At 44.6% G+C, this 18951-nt stretch overlaps 10 protein-coding genes across 10 annotated transcripts; 5 read left to right on the forward strand and 5 right to left on the reverse strand.

Moving 5' to 3' along the window:
* V2V93DRAFT_376521 (uncharacterized protein) lies at positions 1–1311 on the reverse strand. The gene has a single exon (XM_066911769.1). The coding sequence runs from the start codon at positions 1131–1133 to the stop codon at positions 483–485; it is 651 nt and encodes a 216-aa protein (XP_066763061.1). The 5' UTR covers positions 1134–1311; the 3' UTR covers positions 1–482.
* Positions 1312–1335: 24 nt separating this feature from the next.
* V2V93DRAFT_376525 (putative deacetylase LmbE-like domain-containing protein) lies at positions 1336–2626 on the forward strand. The gene is made up of 2 exons (XM_066911770.1): positions 1336–1468; positions 1524–2626. The coding sequence occupies exons 1-2, from the start codon at positions 1395–1397 to the stop codon at positions 2290–2292; spliced, it is 843 nt and encodes a 280-aa protein (XP_066763062.1). The 5' UTR covers positions 1336–1394; the 3' UTR covers positions 2293–2626.
* V2V93DRAFT_376527 (3,4-dihydroxy-2-butanone 4-phosphate synthase) lies at positions 2412–3393 on the reverse strand. Its single transcript, XM_066911771.1, has 3 exons — positions 3201–3393; positions 2731–3135; positions 2412–2674 (listed from the first exon to the last, which is right to left on the reverse strand). The coding sequence occupies exons 1-3, from the start codon at positions 3235–3237 to the stop codon at positions 2475–2477; spliced, it is 642 nt and encodes a 213-aa protein (XP_066763063.1). The 5' UTR covers positions 3238–3393; the 3' UTR covers positions 2412–2474.
* Positions 3394–3497: 104 nt separating this feature from the next.
* V2V93DRAFT_376528 (Snf7 family) lies at positions 3498–4629 on the forward strand. Its single transcript, XM_066911772.1, has 2 exons — positions 3498–3828; positions 3914–4629. The coding sequence occupies exons 1-2, from the start codon at positions 3763–3765 to the stop codon at positions 4484–4486; spliced, it is 639 nt and encodes a 212-aa protein (XP_066763064.1). The 5' UTR covers positions 3498–3762; the 3' UTR covers positions 4487–4629.
* Positions 4498–5545, reverse strand: V2V93DRAFT_376530 (S-adenosyl-L-methionine-dependent methyltransferase). The gene has a single exon (XM_066911773.1). It carries the CDS (start codon positions 5514–5516, stop codon positions 4635–4637), a length of 882 nt encoding a protein of 293 aa, XP_066763065.1. The 5' UTR covers positions 5517–5545; the 3' UTR covers positions 4498–4634.
* Positions 5546–5640: 95 nt separating this feature from the next.
* Positions 5641–8296, reverse strand: V2V93DRAFT_376531 (GC-rich sequence DNA-binding factor-like protein-domain-containing protein). The gene has a single exon (XM_066911774.1). It carries the CDS (start codon positions 8193–8195, stop codon positions 5712–5714), a length of 2484 nt encoding a protein of 827 aa, XP_066763066.1. The 5' UTR covers positions 8196–8296; the 3' UTR covers positions 5641–5711.
* A 32-nt stretch (positions 8297–8328) lies between these two features.
* Positions 8329–9346, forward strand: V2V93DRAFT_376535 (uncharacterized protein). Its single transcript, XM_066911775.1, has 5 exons — positions 8329–8497; positions 8548–8622; positions 8683–8741; positions 8793–9103; positions 9162–9346. Exons 1-5 carry the CDS (start codon positions 8450–8452, stop codon positions 9221–9223), a joined length of 555 nt encoding a protein of 184 aa, XP_066763067.1. The 5' UTR covers positions 8329–8449; the 3' UTR covers positions 9224–9346.
* V2V93DRAFT_376537 (SDA1-domain-containing protein) lies at positions 9251–11763 on the reverse strand. Its single transcript, XM_066911776.1, has 2 exons — positions 11626–11763; positions 9251–11570 (listed from the first exon to the last, which is right to left on the reverse strand). The coding sequence occupies exons 1-2, from the start codon at positions 11709–11711 to the stop codon at positions 9371–9373; spliced, it is 2286 nt and encodes a 761-aa protein (XP_066763068.1). The 5' UTR covers positions 11712–11763; the 3' UTR covers positions 9251–9370.
* A 213-nt stretch (positions 11764–11976) lies between these two features.
* On the forward strand, positions 11977–14144 carry V2V93DRAFT_383040 (uncharacterized protein; the record flags this gene model as incomplete). The annotated part of the gene is made up of 3 exons (XM_066912177.1): positions 11977–12071; positions 12135–13861; positions 13921–14144. 3 exons carry the CDS (start codon positions 11977–11979, stop codon positions 14142–14144), a joined length of 2046 nt encoding a protein of 681 aa, XP_066763069.1.
* Positions 14145–15593: 1449 nt separating this feature from the next.
* V2V93DRAFT_383041 (uncharacterized protein) lies at positions 15594–18827 on the forward strand (the record flags this gene model as incomplete). Its single annotated transcript, XM_066912178.1, has 2 exons — positions 15594–16470; positions 16531–18827. The coding sequence occupies 2 exons, from the start codon at positions 15594–15596 to the stop codon at positions 18825–18827; spliced, it is 3174 nt and encodes a 1057-aa protein (XP_066763070.1).
* Positions 18828–18951: the final 124 nt, after the last annotated feature.

The raw sequence follows: 18951 nt of genomic DNA on the forward strand, positions 1-18951 counted from the left end.
ATTAAATATGATCTTTGCTTATTATTCAAAAGAATACCCGACGGCGAGCGACGGGCCTTCGCCTGGCCAGAGGCGCTTTAAGCTTGTTGTCTGTGCGCAGCCACCGGTCATGAATAATAGGAGATGAGATACAAGATATCGAGACACAAGGCTATAATGTATTCCGGATTACACTTATATACCGTCAAATGCAAGCAGTCTGTTTAGATTACAAGAAAAATAGAAACAATCTCTATAAGACAAGTGAGAGGAAAGAGAATGACAGAATAGAAAACTATAAACAAGACATAGACAAGCCCAATGAATCGAACAAAAGCATATGCAACATGCGCTCGTCATCACTCATTCACTGATAATGCATTGAATTAAGCATAAACCGTAGGACTTGCCAATATCAATAGTGTAATGTCAGATCATATCGTATCATTCATATAACATCATATAACATCATATAATCTTTTATAATCTCATCTCATATTGCACTAGACTTTAACCAAATACGACACAAACAAAACAGTCACGATCCCTGAAATACTAAAATAATACTCTAGCTCAACACAAAGCCAAACTGCCAAAGTACCCACCGGGGGCGATCGGCTGACGACTGTCGTATACTCACCCTCGTTCACCACCGTGAGCATGTAAGATCCCAACACAACGAATCCCAGCAGCATCAGCATCTGATACCCAATCCTTTTACTATTTGGGTGAATAACCGAATGCAGCACAAATAGTAAACCAAATGCCGTCAAACTTCTCTTTGTGAGCGTATCAAGTAGTAAATCCTGCTGGTATTGCTTTCTCACCAGAATGTCAAAGATTGCATACACCGTCGTCAGCGGCACAAGGACCATCAAGTAGTCAAGGATCGTTATCGCATATTCGTTTGGCGGTGTTCGCGCCCCAGGGCTGGCTGTTCCGATTCGAGTAGGCGTGTCCTCTGACGGCGGCTTTGTATCCTGATGAAAGCTGACAGTTTTTCGTCGCAGTGGAGGGGGTGAAGGAGTAGCCATCGCTGACTTTACTTCTTCGGGGAGTATTTTTGAGATTGGGATTTCTTGGCCGGCCGAGTCGGTGATGGATGGAAGAGTATTGGCTGAGGATACTTTGAGAGCTGGTTTTGCTGAGGCCATTGTGAAGGAGATGACGATGATGATGCTGATAAGAAGACGACGATAAAATAATAAAAGTAATAATATTATAAGAATATAATAATAATAACAGCAATAAGCTGAATATAATACAATTGGTGATTATGCGTTATTGCATAGTATTAACATGTAGTACTGTTAAAGAAACTATTGTACCCAAAGTCCTCGCCCAACTCCGACATCCGCGCGTCATCGTCTTTCTACCTCTTCTCTATAAAACCCTCGTCTCTTCTCCTCTCTTTCATGATTTATCGATCTAGTACAAAAATGCGTGCTCGTACTTTTATTATCTTTCTTATACTCGCTATCGCCTTGTGGTACGCCTCTATATTGTATTCTTTTCTGTGACAACATACTAATCGCTATCGATAGGGTTCTCACCCGCAAGGTCTTCCGCCCAACCAACGCCCGTGTTCTCTCTTCCCACTTCGCTCACAAGCGTATCGCTCTTATCATTGCTCATCCCGACGATGAGGCGATGTTCTTTGGTCCGACCCTGAACGCTCTCCACAAACTCGCATCCGAAATAAACGGCGGCGACTCTGCACTGCCCGATATCAACCTCCGCATCCTCTGTCTCTCGACCGGGAACGCTGACAACCTTGGGGAGACTCGTCAAGCAGAATTGCGCGCCTCGGCTGCAAAGTTTGGTATTCCGCCTACAAATGTCGTTATCTTTGACGATCCACGCGTGCAGGATCAGATGGGTCTCACCTGGCCTTCTGATGCCATCGCGGAGCTTGCCGCGCCTTACCTCTCCGACGTCGATGTAGTCCTCACTTTTGACTCTAAGGGAGTCTCGGGTCATGGCAACCACGCTTCGCTCAACAAATATGCTCAGGAATACCTCGTCAACGGCGAGCCCGACAATCAGCGTGAAGTGTGGACTCTGAGCACCGTCAACGTTGTGCGCAAGTATGCCTCGTTCTTGGACATTCTTGTCACATACTCTTATAACCAGTTCTTTTCCGATACTACTCGCTCTTTGGTGCTTGTCAGCGACGTGCATGAGTATGCTGTCACTAGACAGGCCATGACTGATGCGCACAAGAGCCAGATGCGGTGGTTTAGATGGGGTTGGATCTCGCTGAGCCGGTACATGGTTGTCAATGATTTGAAGATGCTGATCAAAAGGGACTAATTCGAGTCGTTCATATCAATGTCTTGAGGGCATCGACTAAGCATATGTAGATTTACTTTATGTCTAATTTGTCTACTTTTTTTGGGTTACTTTTGGTATATAGGAGTACTGTAGTTTTTGTCTGATTAAACCTGGGACAGAGAAAAGTTGTTGACACTTTAAGTAGTTTTTTATAAATCACACTATGTACTAATATCTTTTGTTTTTTCCGAGTACTGTTGCTTTTGAATGTACTCTACCAGAGTATCAATCGTAATCACGTCCAATCCATACTTTTCACCAAAAGCAACACAGTCATCTCTGCGTGCCATAGATCCGTCCTTGTCATTGACAATTTCACCAATGACACCAACAAGTGGTAGTCCAGCTAACTTGCATAGATCTATAACAATATATAAGTAAGTAAATCAAGATTCTATAGAAAATAAAACTACTTACCAACGGCAGCCTCAGTATGTCCCCGTCTAACTAGTACGCCCCCATCAACAGCTCTGAGAGGAACAACATGGCCCGGTTTCATAAACTCACTTGCGACAACCGTATCGTCTGCCAACTTCCGACACGTAAGCCCCCGATCATGCGCAGAAATTCCCGTCGTAGTTCCCTCGCGAAAGTCGACTGTAATAGTATACGCCGTGCCATGTCGGTCGCTATTTTTCGCAACCATTAACGGTAGCTCAAGTTTATCAGCTCTCTCATTCGTAGTAGGGGCACAAACATAGCCTGACGAATGACGAACCAAAAATGCCATGTTCTCGGTCGTGGCGTGCACACCGGCGCAGATTAGGTCGCCTTCGTTTTCGCGGGATTCGTCATCGAGTACAATTAAGAACTTGCCATTCTCTAGAGATTGAATATACGTTAGACTTTGACATCTCTTCTATGACAATTATTGAACATTTTCGTACTGAAGGACTCGACAGCTTTGTCGATAGGTGTAAACATATCGGTATACAAGAATATTCCGGTTCTTAATTCAATTTATCTTGAACAACTGATTTCAATACGATAAATCAGTATTTGAAACAGTTCACTTGTCAATTTGCTTCGAGCCAAGCAAACAATCTCAAGAATAGAATATGCAGAAGTATTTTAACAAATTCGTTGAGTAATCTTTTTAATTATTTCCTATCAAATTTCTAAGCTCGAGGCGAAACTTTATTTTACTCTGGGTATTTATCTCGAAGCATACTCCTTACGTAACATATACAAAATACAAATGATACTCAATTATATCAACACTAAAAGACATTATTTCTATTCTCTTTGATTTTGTGACCATTTTTCACTCTTTGCCCGGACTACTATATGCCTGTCACGTGGGTTTCAGGTTGCATGACCTACGCAATTCAAACCACTCTTGGAGGTTTAGAACCAGTACCAAAATGACAATGCACTCTGACCGGAGCTGACCGAATCAGATATAATCTACTCTCTCCTCATCCCGCTGATTTCTTTAAAATATACGCAATGAATCGTTTATGGGGTGGAAAAGACAAGACACCGAAGCCGACGCTTGAAGATGCTATGTCTGGTGTATGTATCAGCTCTTATGCCAATTCTTTCAGCTCTGTATCAACCTCTAGATAACGAATACTAATCATTCTTTACATATACATAGCTCGACACCCGGATGTCATCGCTCGACGTTAAACTCTCAAAACTGAACTCAGAATTATCAGTCTATCAGCAAAAGCTTGCGCGTATGAACGACGGACCTGGAAAGAATGCTCTAAAACAAAAGGCTTTGAAGATTCTCAAACAACGCAAGATCATTGAAGCTCAAAAGGATTCTCTGCAGCAACAAAGCTGGAATATGGAACAAGCTTCAATGACTACTACAAACTTGCGAAATGTAATGACAACCGTTGACGCAATGAAAGGCGCAAATAAGGAACTCAAGAAACAGTACGGCAAGATCAATATCGAGAAAATCGAATCAATACAAGACGAAATGGAGGATCTACTTGATATGTCGTCTGAGCTTCAAGATACAATGTCTAGATCCTATGCTGTGGATGATGAAATTTCTGATACTGAACTAGATGCTGAACTTGAGGCCCTGGGTGACGATATGCAGTTCGAGACTGGCGAAAGCGAGGGCATGCCGAGTTACTTGATGGAAGGAGGCGGTGGATTGCCAGATTTTGTTGATGAGCCTGTTAAAGAGGATAAGGAGGAAATTGCTGCATAGTAATATAATTGTAAGAGTTCAACTTTAATTTTTTCTTTTTCTGTTTTTTTCCTCTGTTGTCTGTTTTTCGTTGCAGTTTAATAACAGAGGGTAATGTCAGCATAATTTGTTTGACGGATAATCTATTTACAATGTTTAATCATCACATCTAAGCCATGCGTCTAGCAGCAAGAAAGTAATTTCCAAGATCTCGAGGCCCACAAAACCTCCATCCGATAAACGGAACATACAAACAGCCTGTAGTCTTGACTACATCCCAATGCTCACCTGATCCTGGTACATTTGACTTATTCTCAACAAACCACTCGCGTAGTTCATTTTCGTTGATGTATTTTGACCAGCTATGTGTTCCCTTTGGAACTATATTCAGTATTTCCTCGCCAATGAATATAGTCGTCAAGTACGCTGCCGCCGTTCGGTTCACGGTCGACGCAAAGATCCAGCCACCAGGCTTGACTAGATTCGTAGCAGCATGTAATAACGCCGATGGATCAGGAACATGTTCAAGCACTTCAAACATCGTTACCACATCGTACCTCTCATCTATCCCATCAGCAACCTCAGGCACCGGTAAATCAAATAACGAACACAGTTTATACTGCAGCTTATTTTCAATCACAAGTCTCGGGTCTTGTAACTTATGTTTTTTTGCTACTTCCAGTACTTGTTCCGACATATCAAGTCCCGTGATTGACTTCACTCTTGAATTCCGCGCAAGTGCTTCAGTAAGAATTCCACCTCCACAACCGACATCCAGCATCTTCAGCTCTGATGACCGAGAAAGTTGTGGAATTGAATAAGTATCAATTGAATCAAATATAAATGATGTTCGTAATCCGTTCATTTTGTGTAATAATCTCGATGGACCGTTGGCGTCCCACCACGATGAAGCTAATGCATTGAAATGGGCCAATTCATCGGGTGAGAATGCTGACGAGCTAGAATGATTTCGAGATAAACAGAATCTAGAGTTAAATCTAGATGAACTAGATTTTAAAGCTCTGATTGAGACTCTATATGTGCGAATCATTAAATGGTTAGTTTAAAAGTGTAAGAGTAAATCTCGGTGGTCAGTGAAAGCCGCAGTCTCGCAACCCTGATTTTATTATTGAATTTTTAATTAAATTGGATTAAATATTTTACAGGGAAATGAATGAAAATAAAACCAAACGCCATCTATAATATGAAATTCCATGATATACTATGAAAAACAATATAATACAAACTACCTGAACTGGGCCCACTCTTCAATATCCTCAAAATCCATCGGTTCCCACTCTAATTGCTCCTCTGTAATATTTCCTCTCACCTTAGCCCACATAATCTCGTGCTCAAAATAGCACACGAATCCACCTTTACCACTTGCCGCCGCTGTAATCCGATATAATGGATGTCCAAGCAAATCATGAGCCTTGCGCAATGGAATAAACAGTAAATTGTTGTCCAAACAAAAGTCCTCGACAACGTCCCTATAAGTACTCTCGATTGGCAATGCTTCGCGCTGATCTCGCGTCTGCGTAGGTTTCTCGCGCGCATGTTTCTTATCTGGCTGTTTAGAGCGATGTAAATGCTCTCTTGCCGGAGATCTGGGTCTGATATCAGCAATTGGCTGTAACTCATCAGCGGCGCGAGATCCTAAAACCGCAGCTTCATTTATAAGCGCAAGACCTCTACTAAACGCACTTTCAATATCCGGATTCGTCAATAATTCTTTGGGAAACTGTTTTTTCCAAAATTTGTACCATTGATCAACTTCGTCAAAGTCAGGCGATGATGTCAGCCATAGAAAAAGTATACCGTTCCATTTCGGGAAAAACTCTTGCACAATTAACGAGCTGAAAATCCGTGACCTAAATACCCTGCGCCATTTAAAAACAGCGAGTAAAGGCTCCATATCTTGATCAGCTGGATTCACTTCAAATTCGGCTATTAAAAGGCCGACAAGTTTGGGATATATATGACGATTAAGTAATGACTCAAGATCTCTTCCAAAAACCTCTTTCCAAGCAGATAATCCTTCTATAACGCCTTTTCTCACATCCCAATTCCGCATAATCGAACCAAACTTATGTCGCATGTCCGAAATCAAGCTATCAAGATGATTTCGCAAAAATGGCATCCAAGGAAATATCCACATATGTGGTTGCGCCACAGTCGAGCCTTTTCGTCGAGGATTCCACTCTTGAACAGCCGCGCGCAGACGCGGGAGAATGATTTGCTCGAGCATTTGAATTTCTAGAAACCTTGGAAGTACGCCATTCCATTCCTCTAGAAGCAAGACAATTGGCGCAGGATCATGAACGTCCCAGTCATTTAACAGAGCTTGCCGTACGCGGGGTAACCAGACCGAAGCCATCATACTTTCGTATAAAGATGCGCGATTTTTGGACGCAAGATGCCGTTTATGATGCAAATAAATATCATCTGCTATCGCATCTTCGCTGTCATCTTTCCGGTCGTTCGCATGTACTCGTAATAAAACTTGCCACCGTACGAAGTAATCTTTCAGATATGTTGGATTACTCAATGGATCCCACTCAGCAAATAACTTTTGAAATATCGGAAGTAATGCAGCGATCGCAATGTCATCTAATCTAAACCGTTCCGCTTCTAAGGGAAATTCGAACTGTAGAGAATCCAGCTTGTTGGATATCAAATGCAGTACCACATTTGCATCAAAATCAGGCTTAGGAGAAGATAAAGCTTTTAGCTCATTAGCAATCTCCATCACGCGACTTAAGCGTTCAATATATTCTGTTTCTTCGTCTGCTTCGCTTGTAACTCGAATAATCTCCGCGTCAACCCACTTCGTCCGTGTTTGTAGTGACTCCCATTCATCGACATAATGTTCAAGTTGTATCCTCGCCAGTTCAGCTTTTCTGGATCGATCAGCTTCTTGAGTATCAGGAACATTGATACTCTTAAAGTCAGACATATCTTCAATGATTTGAGACCGGGATCCAGTCATATCGATAACATTCTTCCAGACCGAAGGCACAACAAGACCAGAAGCTTCAATCTCTTCGACAGTTCGATAAGAAACTCGCGGACGTGCTTGATACATTTCTCGTTTTATTTTCTTTGTAGCCTTATTTCCTGAAATTGATTGTTCTTCTTCCTCGCTTTCCTCAACTTTTTCACCGCGACGCTTTGCTTCATCAATGGATTGCTTTGTCTTTTCTTTCATTCCACCGAGACCTAGGCGTCCAGCTCGTAATTTTTGCTCAATAGGATTCAAAATTCCTCGACCATCAACACCAAGGCCACGTCCTTCGACGTATCCCATCCTGGCAAACATAGCTCCACCCTTTCCATACGACGCCAACGATCCTGATGGCTGTGTGCGCTGCCGAGCGGCAAGAAATGATGGGCGAGTAGGGCCATTGGCCGCCTTACTACTTTCCTGTTCAGATGATGGCGATTCATCAGGTTGCTCAGCAGATTGGGTGAATAATTGTGGATTTGGCGACTGCCGAGAAGTAGCCGCGGACGTTGTGGTTCTATTCAAATCCGCCAGCGGATTCGACGGTGTATTCGAACTAGCAGCAAAGGCCATCCCTCGATAACGCATGGGTTTTGCCGAGATTCTGGAGGAATCTTCGGTTTGTTCGTCATCGTCAATGTTCTTGTTACCGCCGCCTGGACGGAAGCCAAAGAAGCTTCTGATCTCCTGGTCAGAGTCCGAGTCGGACGAGTCTGACGACGACATTATTGCTGTCTTCTAGACTCCACTGTGTTGTATACAGGAAAATAGCTGATGCAAAAATGAGGAGAATATGTTGTATAATTGAGCGGACCTTTGATTTGTATTTCGAAAAAGTTGATTTAAGTTCGCTGCTGTGGCGTTGAATGTGTGGCACAGATAAACCTGAGAAGCCACCGACGCGTGCAACTGACGCGCCTTGGTCTTTTTGTTTGTATTTATCATCCGAAATCTCAGTGTAGACTCTGATATATTCAAAAATGCCGACTCGATATTATAATATCGACGATATACTCACAGATGCTCAAGTTAGTGCGCAGTCGTGTTCTATAATCCTATAGACTAATGACTTGTTTAGAAAATTCCAGCGGTATTCCAGATCCCAGTACCAGGAATGGGATACCTTGAACATGGAAGAAGCGAGAGTACAGACGTAAGATATCTTGCTTTACACAGGTTTTCAATACCATGGTTCTTACAAAGACAGATGTAGATCAAACAAGGAGCTCGACTGGAACTTCCACTGTGGATGGCAGAGCCATTAGCAGTAAGGTCAGTATTAACATTGTCATTGCTCTACGATATGCTAACTCTCTTCTCAAGTGGTGAGAGCGACAACCTTCCTAATGGCTTTGTCACTGTATCTCCTCCGGCCCCCTTCAACAGTCGCGTCATAAATGCTCTCAAAGCCAATGCAATCAACGTCGATCTTCGATCGCAAACCATGTATTTCTTCAGATTAGGTCAACGCTGGGTCGAACTAACAGGCGACGAGACCCTTCTTGACCAGATTCTTCAGGCATTTACTGAACGCGCGGCAATTGTCAATGATTATGCTTATAATACTCGGAGTACGGCGTTGATGACTGATAATACGGAATTCATGGGTAAATTAGATGAGACCGAGGTTAAGTGTATGATTCCCTCAAATAATTGATAATGTTAAGTGTATGCTAATTGATATGCACGTAGTGTTCAGAGCTGCTCATGATGCTTCGCGTCAGTTTAAGAAGTGGGTTAGCATCAAGAAGTAATTGAAGTTCTAGATACAGGCGTTTTGGTTTTCATTTCTTCAATATAATTTTGTTTATGCATTCAAATACAAAGTACCATCTGCTAGACCACATCGATAAATCCCGGATACATAACTATTAATCACACACATTTTTTAACACTCAATCTTAATGCTTGACATTGTACTTCTTCTGCTTCTCGATATTCGCCTTCAAAGACTTTTGCTTATCACGCAAACTCTTTCTATTTTTCCCTTGGATATCACGCGTATGAATCATCATGATGAAATTCTTCTTGCGGGCCTTCTCCTTATTAGTCGTACTATGAGGCTTCGAATCCAACTTCTTGCCCTTCTTTGAACCAAACTCGCGATCTTTGCGTCCTTCCATAACTGCCTCCAATCGTTCTTCTTTAGCAATTTTTGACGAGCGGGTACCAATCAATCCACTTGCATCGACGGTATCTTGATGACGTGCAGCCGCAGCAGCCCTACCACCGTGTAATATTTTATCAAGACCAGCTTTAGCTCGCAGTTCTTCAAGTTTTTGGAAATCTGCCGGCGTGAGAATTCTCGTAGCCATGATACTTTGAATCGGATCCAGCTTTGGGCGTTTAGCCTCAGGCTCTTCTGGCGTCTTCTTTGTATCTTCTTCAATATCACTGTCATCATTTTCGTCGTTGCCTTCTCTGTCAGAGTCTTTATCGTCGTCGCCTTCAGCGTCAGAGACATCGTATTCTTTATCGCTTTCAACATTGATCCAGCCTTCCTCGTCATCATCTTCAGAAATATTGATCTTCCATGCGGCATCTTCATCCTCCTTTGATTCGACATTGCCGTTCTCATCAGGAGCGCTATCGTCTAGACCTTGCTCCTTTCGCCATTGTTCAAGCAGTTCGATGCCAGGAATACCTTCGACAACATTCTCCACACCATACTGCAGTTTCTTATTCTCAATACCAGCACGCGCATTGGCACTTCTCTCCATTGCCGAAAACTTGTCAAGATCCTTACGGGCCAGCATCTCCGGCGCCACATCACGGTACAAACGAATCAACGAGCGTGCGGCCATCATGACACCCTTGGCCTTCGACTTGTGGTATTGCGTTAAATCTTGCAGTAAATCTTGTTCAATAGCAAGCGGGTTTCGAGAGAGGATTTCGCGAATCGTGTTGATTCCCGCGGCGGCAACTTCCGGCGCCACACCGTCAGATACAAACTCGTCGGCAATCTTTCGTACTACTGGTGATAAAACATCAGGAGGTACGAGATCATGCGAAGCTTGAGCGGCACATGCCATGAACTGAGTCACATCGCGCTGCTTTGGTGTAAGATATTTCAAAAGATAAGAGTAGACCCCCAAGACCGAGAGCTTGTGAACTCCAATCAGACGCGAGACAAGGTTGAGAATCTGAATTCTTTGCTCGAGAGTATGTTTATTTCCGGTGCTTCGGCTTAAAGTCTGTGAGAATAGTCGCTCTGCAAATCCTTGGGGATCATGCAAAAGATGAATGGCAGAAAAGTTCAAATGCGCCTCAAGTCCTCTTGCTTCTTCTTTCTTTTTCAACATCTTTGCAGCGTTCTCGAGCTTGCGAGCCCGCTTGCCTGTCTTTTTATTGACACCAACTTTATGCTTCAGGCCAGACATACTAGGTGTTGAGCCATCTTCATCATCACTGCTCATAGCATCGCTACTGTCGTCGCTATCTAAGCCGCGCTTCTTTCTCATGGCCTTTTCACGGTCGCGATCTTCACCGAGAAAAAAATTGACACCAGCAATAGAGACCTTGGTGTTTCCATGCACTGCTGCTAACTTCATGATTTCAACGGATCGAGCATCGTCCCAGATCGATCGTCGCCACAGTTCTCGCGTGAGCTTCGCTGCCCAAAGGCCGTCTGGTGCCGCGGCTGGGCCATCAGACGACTCGAGAAGAGTGAAAAGTAAAGTCTGAACACTCTTGTTCAACTTCGGGGCTTTTGTAGATTTATTTGCATTTTTGAGTAGACGAACCAGAGTAGTGTAAATATCTTTGCGAAAAGTTTTCGAGTTGGTGGTAGGCAATAGTGGAAACAAAATCTGAATTAATTTCTCCTCGGTGATTACCTGGCGATTTGTGAGTTGAACAAGACTCTGCACCATCTTTTCACGTAATTCGACTGCAATTGCTGTATGGTGGTTCACGAGAAGCTCGCCGAGATCGTTGGCAAAGTTCTTGGTCTCAGCGGGATATACAACGCAGACATGGGCAATAAGATTTATCTGTTTCATAAACTGCTCTGTCTCTGTAAATCCCGACGGATTTAGATTCAAGATTTCTTTAAGAGAAAGGTAATGCTGAAATTGTCCCAGAAACTCATCTTTATGTGACCTATACCAAATATAATTAGCCTCACTCTCTACAATGCAGATCTATCTTAACGCACTCAGGCTGGCGACGTATACGATCTTGCAGAACCTGCAGATCAATAATTTGCGTCTCCCCAATAGATCCTCTCCCTCTTTTCACCATATTTGCCAGACAAGTGCTGATTAAATTACCAGAAATTCTTGTTTTAGCTGGCGAAGTTTTTTTGAAAAAAATAAATTTGGGAGCAAAGTGTTGGTTGGGAGTTTAGACGCGTGGCTGGTTATAATGCACTGCCACTATGCACCGCCCCATGCCGGGTCGTGAGACTAGTCGCGAGTTTTTATATACTTCTTTCTTACTCTGGACAGCACTGAATTAAACCGCAGCGGATACATCCTGCTCAGCGATAAATATATACGACATAATAATGACAAGTAACGAGCCTGTGAAAAAAGCCTCCGTCGGACGAGTGCGGTCGAGGTGGGGACCAGCTCCCGTGTATAATTACGATGATTCTGATTGGTATGTGAATTCTGGCTGCACCCTTTTTTTGCAGGGATAGGCGCTGACAGATTGGAATATCAGGGACGGGGAAGATGATGGCGGTGATGAGGATGACGATAATTCGATTTCAGACTCTCGGGGCTCGAATCGTAACTCGAGGCGGACCTCACAAGGAACACCGAGCTTACCATCTATTCCCGGCGGATGGGGTGATTCACAGCCGTCGTCATACGCTCCACTGACAGAGGAAGAGAGTGGGCGCCAAGAACATACTCAAGAGGAGGATTTTTCATATTCTTACGCTCAGATGCCAATACCATCTGAGAGTGAAGCCGGTCACCGCAAGTCTCTGAGTATAGACACAAATGCCAAGCGCACAGATGACCAAGGACCGCTCTCGCAAGAAGACAGTATTGACTCATCGATTCCTTCATCAATTGCTGGATTTGAATACAAAGGATTAAATCGACTTAGTGTGCTTCCTGAACCACGCGTGGCAGGATATGCCCAGGAGCCGGAGCATTCCGTAACCGAGGAGGTCACTCCAGGAGACGCAAAGAAAAGTGGGCAACGCGACGACAGCGAATCTGAGTCATATGAGTCGCATTTCAGGAATTCTTATCGGAGTAACTACTCCTCGGATCTGACGCACGCTGATGACACCGAAGATCACACCGATACCGAATCGCGCGCCGAGAGCACGGCGATGTACAATTACGACACTTATGATCGTGCTCTAGCTACTCAAATCGATGAACCCATTCAGCACAACATTGAGAATCTGAGCTTAAGTCGACCCCTTGATTCGTCAGAAAGCTCCTCGGAGGCGTCTAGCTTTGTCGAACGCACAGAATCTACCCGGTCTGCAGATCCATACGACAAGCGCGCCTCATACGCCTCATCAACACGAATTCCATTCGAGTCATATACTAGTGCCGAGAATTCTTCTGGGTTAACTCATTCTGCTGGACTCTTATCGATCCATGAACGCACGGCTTCTACTCAGACAAATAAGTCAGAGTCAGAATTGCTGACTGAGCGCCTCCTAGAGAGTTTAACCGCCGATCAAGCATTGAGCTCGCATGCTCGCGAAACAGATGGCGATACTATTTCTCAGCTTGCGCCTACACAGCCTACTTATGAGGATGACCTTAGTTCGTCGGCTAGGACGGCAGGCCAGTCTACGACCGGTGTTTCTTTGGAAGATGAAGGCGGAAGTCTACACAGCGAGTCGCAGTTACCAAGTGCTACCACGATAGATAGTCCTTTTGATCAGACTAGAGGTTTATATGATAGCCCATACGAAAGTCCATATGGGAAAAAGAGTGAAAGTGCTGCTGAACCAAATCAGAATTTCAATCCGTACGACCCGGCGACCAGGCCTCCGATTCCAGAGACGCATCCGGTTATAATTCAAGACAATGATGAAGGTGAGAAGTCGGTTCATCCAGTCGGTACCGATGACGAGGTAGCAACGGAGTCAGAATATGATGCTCAATCGCAAGCATCCGATGATGAAAGATCAGAAGATGCCAGTGGTGTGGAGTCAGATTCCAATTCTGTGACGTTCTCAGACGCACAAAGTTTTCCTCAGAAGTCAGAGAATGATAATGAACAGTCACAGGGAGCAGATTACGAGCTCATTACTTCGGCAGCTTTGATACCACCGTTCAACTTTGAAGCTTGTATGAAAGAGAAAAATCCAAGAAAGCGACGGGAACTTTTTGAAACGGCCCGGAACAACGAAAGAGAGTTTAACTCTGGTATCCAGCAGTGGCTGATATATATGAAAGAGCAGCGTCAAGAAGGTGAGAGCTTTTACAGATCTTTGATGACCTGTACTAATTTATGATTGTTTCTTTTATAGTCGTTCCGCTTCCAGAAGTGAAAGTATTAGGAGACAGTAGGACATCAACAGGAATACAGCGCAAGACGAGCGCATTCCACCACTCTGTGTCGTCATTTACAAACAGACATGTGCTAAATAGCAAGGCAGGTGAGAAATCGGTTGTGATGATGGAGAAGATCGGCGAAAAGTCACGAGGAGTGCTTTTCAAAAAGCGGTTATTCGGGAAATCAAAAGACAAGTGATTACTATTCGCATTCAGCAAGGTCAGCTACGAAGTGAAATTGCGGAATACCGTATATAAAAGATTCAGCTAATTAAGTGTACCTACCTTGAGTGTACCTGTAGAATAGCACAGAATTGTGGCTGGGCTGTTTTCGTGTCAAGTGCAAGCCTTTCAAAGAGAAATTCTGTCAATGTCTGACACTTGCCAATATGCTAGTATATTAAGGATATTCCCGACATCTTGTAGCTGCGCTATGAGTTTATATTAGAATATAGTACTAGTCTAAGAAATACTCCCACGATCCCCTTACAATCGTCAGCAACACGTGCGCGGTGCCTGGGTTCTCTCCCAAGCGCGACGCTGAGCCAGGTCGACTGCTCGATCACCCACGCACCCACCTCTAATTGCCTCTTCCTGCTCTCTGTCTTCCTGTCTCGTCGCCACAACACCCTCGCAACACCTCCTCACTCGCTTTATACTCTCTGGATCAGTCGTCCGCCGTCTTACCTCCACGCATTCGCGACTAGTCTCTAAACTCCGCTCACGCGGCTCTGCTCCGGCTCATCCTTAACCCGTGAGTTTCTCCTCTACCCAACCTGCACCTTAACTATCTTCTCTTCCTGTCTGATATCCACTGGTCTACGGTTATCTTGTGCCTAACTGGCATTGCAAAAAGAAGAGAAAAACCTTTGCGCTGCATTTTAATTGTGCATTCTTTCGTGTTTGCTAACCGTATCCAACCCCGCCAGGCAAAATCCTCGGTTCCACCTACAGAGTCAGGCAGCGTCTAGTCTCTTTTGTTGATTCTGCGCATTCCCGTTCTTATTGCCCTCTATATCAGGATTTTTGTTCAGTTTAAAGAGTACTTGGGCAAATTTAAGCGGATTCATATACGTGATTATTCTTACTACTCGGGTTTGTGCTACCGTCTCTCCCGCGCACAGAGATCGACTGCTATATTCCCTTATTTCGCCACCTCCACCGCGATTTTGACGGCTTATCTGAACTTCTCAACTTGATAAAGCTTGTTGTCTGTATCTATTGATTTATTCATTTTCTGAATATAGCTGCATTCACGCTCAGCTTACACTCGACTAATCGGGATATTGACAATCGAAGATCTGTCTACCAGATATAATTTCGACGCGACTAAGAGCCAGTTTAGTTACATATCAGATTTTTTTTGCAGCAATAGGTGATTATATATAATTTGGTCTTTTGAGATCGGAAAGAATAGAGACAATCAGTTGAGCTGAAGGTCATTGTTATTGCTCGGTGATATTCAAACTTGGGTTAGTCTGAATCGAAATCCATACTCGGGGATAAGCATCGCCAACCATTGCTTTTCCCCTACAAGCACCGAATCCTGCACTTTCTACCCACTCTTACACATTTGTCAGTTTCAAATTTTCTGTTGTTGTTGGTGGATTGTCTAGTTAGCACTATCGTCGATTGGAAATAAGCAAATATGGCAACAACAGCAAGCAGCGCCACCAAGATCAGTGGCTCTTACGCACCACCTTCAGTCTCAGTCTCTGAGAGCACAACTACCTCTCCACGAATAGTCTCATCGCATTTGGCTACAAAAGAAAAATTAATGTTTGAGCCGAAGAAGCGTACACTTACGCGTGCACCTTCAAATTCGGCCACGAATTCGTTTTACAGCGGCACAAAATCTGCGCCTACAACTCCCAGTTTTCAGCAAGTACCGTTGACTACTAATATCGAATATTTCAAGGGCTATACATTGTCGTCTGCGCCGCAAAACTCTTACCATTATGAAGCTCAGGTACAAGGGCCTCCGGATCCATCACAAAAATTGGGCGAGCGAATATCGATTTCGCGAAGCTTGTCTCCCTCGGCACAAGAAGCGCCCAGGTTTTCGCGCACCAAGTCTGTCACATCGTCGCCGGTGACGACGGCGCACAGCACACCGCCAAAATCGGCGACGCACAGTGCCAGTTCTGGATGTCAGTATGAGACGGCGCTGATTAATTCGCGACGTAGAATTCCGTACTCTCTCGGTGCTGGGCGACTGGCCAATTCGTATTCTCAAAAGCTTGATAAATTAGGACTTGAAGAAGAGGCAAAGCTGACTGTTGCGATGGAGAAGCTATATAGTGAGTTGTTGCCGTCAGAGGAGAGCAGTATTGGTCGGCGAAAGCTGATTAAGAAGCTTGAAACGTTATTGAATGAAAATTGGCCTGGCAAAAATATTCGCGTTTATCCGTTTGGAAGCTCAGAAAATTTACTATGCTCGAATAATTCGGACGTTGACGTTTGCATTGTTACTGATTGGAAGGAGTTGGAGGACACGTGCATGCTTTCCCGTTTTTGGGCATCGCGTAAGTATTATTTTATTTCGAATGGGTTCTAGAAGAAGCAAAATTTACTGACGATACTAGATGATATGGAACGAATTGTCTGCGTGCCGGGCGCTAAAGTGCCAATTGTCAAAGTTTGGGATCCGGAGTACCAGTTTTCTTGTGACATGAACCTCAACAATCCGATGGCGCTAGAAAATACGCGAATGATCAAGACGTACGTTCAGATCGATCCTAGAGTACGACCGTTGGCGATGATTATCAAGCATTGGGCAAAACAACGCGCGCTTAACGATGCGGCGGGTGGCGGTACATTATCTTCATACTCGTGGATATGTCTGATTATCAATTTCTTACAATTGCGCAGTCCGCCTATTTTACCCACGTTGCATAAAATAGGAAGCGAGTTGCGCGCCGAAAAGATTGTGAATGGGATCGATATCTCATTTTGCGATGATCTGACGCTATGTAGTGGGTTTGGCAATAAAAACAAGGAAACGCTAGGCGGTTTACTTTTTGGTTTTTTCAAATGGTATGCTCTTGAGTTTGACTATGATCGCGATGTAGTATCGGTACGACAGGGTCGGCTACTCACCAAAGCTGAAAAAGGATGGGACACGTTGCAGAATAATCGGTTCTGTATTGAAGAGCCGTTGAGTACGGCGCGCAATTTGGGAAATACTGTCGATGATATTTCAGCAAAGGGTATTTTACTTGAGTTTCGTCGCTCGTATGATATTCTCGTCAATGAAGGCAGTCTTACGAAATGTTGTGAAAAATTCGAGTTTCCGCATGAAGAGCATTCGTCGTTTTCAAGCGAGACTGGGCTTGGACTCTACTTTGGAAACAGTAATGGTAGCGGCAGTGTGCGACTTTCAAGAAGTGCGTCGAGTTCGTATTCTAGACCGTTTCCTCGCGGCGGATCATATAGATCCAATTCGTACCGAAAGGGGTCGAGTGTGACGAACGGCGGACTTCCGCCGGGCGGTGTATATCCTCCTCCATTGTATAGTATTCCACCGGCAGATTATGGAATGATTCCGGTTTTTATTCCGCCTGCGGCAACGACGACGACCGCACCTTCGTCTCCGCAGTCTGCCTCATCAGCGACGTCGACGCCTACGCTTAACAGTGCTGCCTCGCTCGAGAATAGCGAGAACGCGGCAGGTCAGGCTTATTATATGTACTACCCGCCGCCGCCAAACATGATGCCAATGTACTATAACCAACATCCGATGCCGACTTTGCAGCAGTTTGAAGACGGTGGGGAAAACGCCAATACGAACGGTAGAGCGCGCTCGTTGTCGCCTTCGAGGCATAGTCGACGGACGATACCGAATGGAAGCGGGCGGTTTACGATCGGTGGTGGAGATGGCTTTGGTGGGGCGGTATATTATGTGCCGTATCAGCAGCAGTATCAGCAGCAGTATCAGCAGCAGTATCAGCAGCAGCAACAGCCTCGTACAGGACGGTCGGCACATCAACAACAACAGCAGCAGCAACAGCAACAGCATACACGCACACACGAACACGAACCAAAAGGGCATCGAACCGGAAAGCAAGGTAAATTAAGCCGACGACATTCGTCAGAAGAAAGCAGCTCAGATCTAAGTGACTTATCGCCCGAGACGCTTCCTCATTCGGTCTATCCACCGGCGACGCCGCCTGATTGCCGTTTGGATGGATTTATGAAGGATAAATATGAAGGCGCGTTTGCGGACGATGAGGATGGCGAGGAAGATACGATGAGCATGCCTTCAGAGGGCGAGAATGCTACATTTGTGTCGCAGAAGGAGATGGTTGATCGGCAAATGCAAAAAACTGGCAAGCCGCTGAATCATAAACAGCAGCAGCAGCAGCGATTGCAACGACGGAATCAGCCCGCAAATAAAGCAAAGGTGGTGGTCGTTGATGGCGATATGAAGTACGGCAATGGCAACAAGACTGCGCGGTCAGCTAGCGATGGGACGACGTCTAAGTCGTACGCGGACGTACTTATGGACGCGCGGCGGTCGCGGTCGATTGACTCGTCAGAGAATGTGAAGAGTAGTAAGAGCAGACAATCTGCTGCGACGAATAACACCAGTAATAGCGAGCACGCTCAAGATGACAGCGATTACTGGGCGGTTGCAGGAGCCAAGACTGGGGTTTCAGAATCGAGGTCATCTAGTTTGGCATATTCTGTTGTTACTGCCACTGCGCCGATGTCTAATGCGAAGAATGGGTCAAGAGGTACTGCTAACGGCAAGAATGGTGAGGAAATTGCTGTTTCTAATCAATGGACTACGACAACGTCAAAACGGTCGAGGAATCGAAAGAGAAATGCGACGAAGCAAGATGAAGTTGCTATGGTCGCAGGAGAAATCAAGGGCGGATAGATGATGATGATAATGATGACGATGATGATGATAATAATAATTCAAGTCTGTCGTCCTTATGCAGCAAGGGTGAATAGGTGGGTTTTTCTGTTTTTTAATATTATCTTAATGGCAAGTTCTAATT

The sequence above is a fragment of the Kockiozyma suomiensis genome (genome assembly GCF_038497685.1).
Source record: "Kockiozyma suomiensis strain NRRL Y-17356 unplaced genomic scaffold V2V93scaffold_20, whole genome shotgun sequence".
Lineage (NCBI taxonomy): Eukaryota > Fungi > Ascomycota > Lipomycetes > Lipomycetales > Lipomycetaceae > Kockiozyma > Kockiozyma suomiensis.